We start from the raw sequence: 366 nt of genomic DNA, 5'->3' as shown, positions 1-366 counted from the left end.
ATCAGATTGAAGATGGACAGTATGACGTGACAAGAAAAGAAAAGAAATAACCCACACCTGTCACTCCTTCAGCCTACCAGACTGCTTGTCGTGCACATTGAGCGAGAGAAAGGGAGCCCCGTCGCTTAGGCTCAGCTGTTTGACGTCTTCTCTTGAAACGCACACTTAGTTATCCTTGGCGACACGCACCCTTTCGTCGCCGAGCGAGACCTTGGGGGCAGGATGAGCGCCCAAGAGACAACAGCCCTTCTTGGGCTATGGGGGTACGCCCAGGATCCTGGAGACTCCGCCCACGCCTCGGCGGAGCTTCTTCGAGGCCCAGGAGAGCTCGCATCACTTATCAAAGGTCAGTTATGGACGCGCGAG

General features: G+C 55.5%; 1 protein-coding gene across 1 annotated transcript in view; it reads left to right on the top strand.

The window, feature by feature from the left end:
• The window catches only part of LOC119594071 (amino acid transporter AVT1B-like), a 42,502-nt gene that overhangs the window by 34,025 nt on the left and 8,111 nt on the right, over positions 1-366 (top strand). The window contains 2 exon segments of the mRNA XM_037943114.1: positions 6-249; positions 251-346. Of these exon segments, the coding sequence (XP_037799042.1) occupies positions 223-249; positions 251-346 (123 nt within the window). The 5' untranslated portion in view covers positions 6-222.

This window comes from Penaeus monodon, chromosome 33, assembly GCF_015228065.2.
Source record: "Penaeus monodon isolate SGIC_2016 chromosome 33, NSTDA_Pmon_1, whole genome shotgun sequence".
Taxonomy (NCBI): domain Eukaryota; kingdom Metazoa; phylum Arthropoda; class Malacostraca; order Decapoda; family Penaeidae; genus Penaeus; species Penaeus monodon.
Note: the sequence above shows the minus strand (reverse complement) of the source record. Positions and strands in the feature narration are given on the sequence as shown.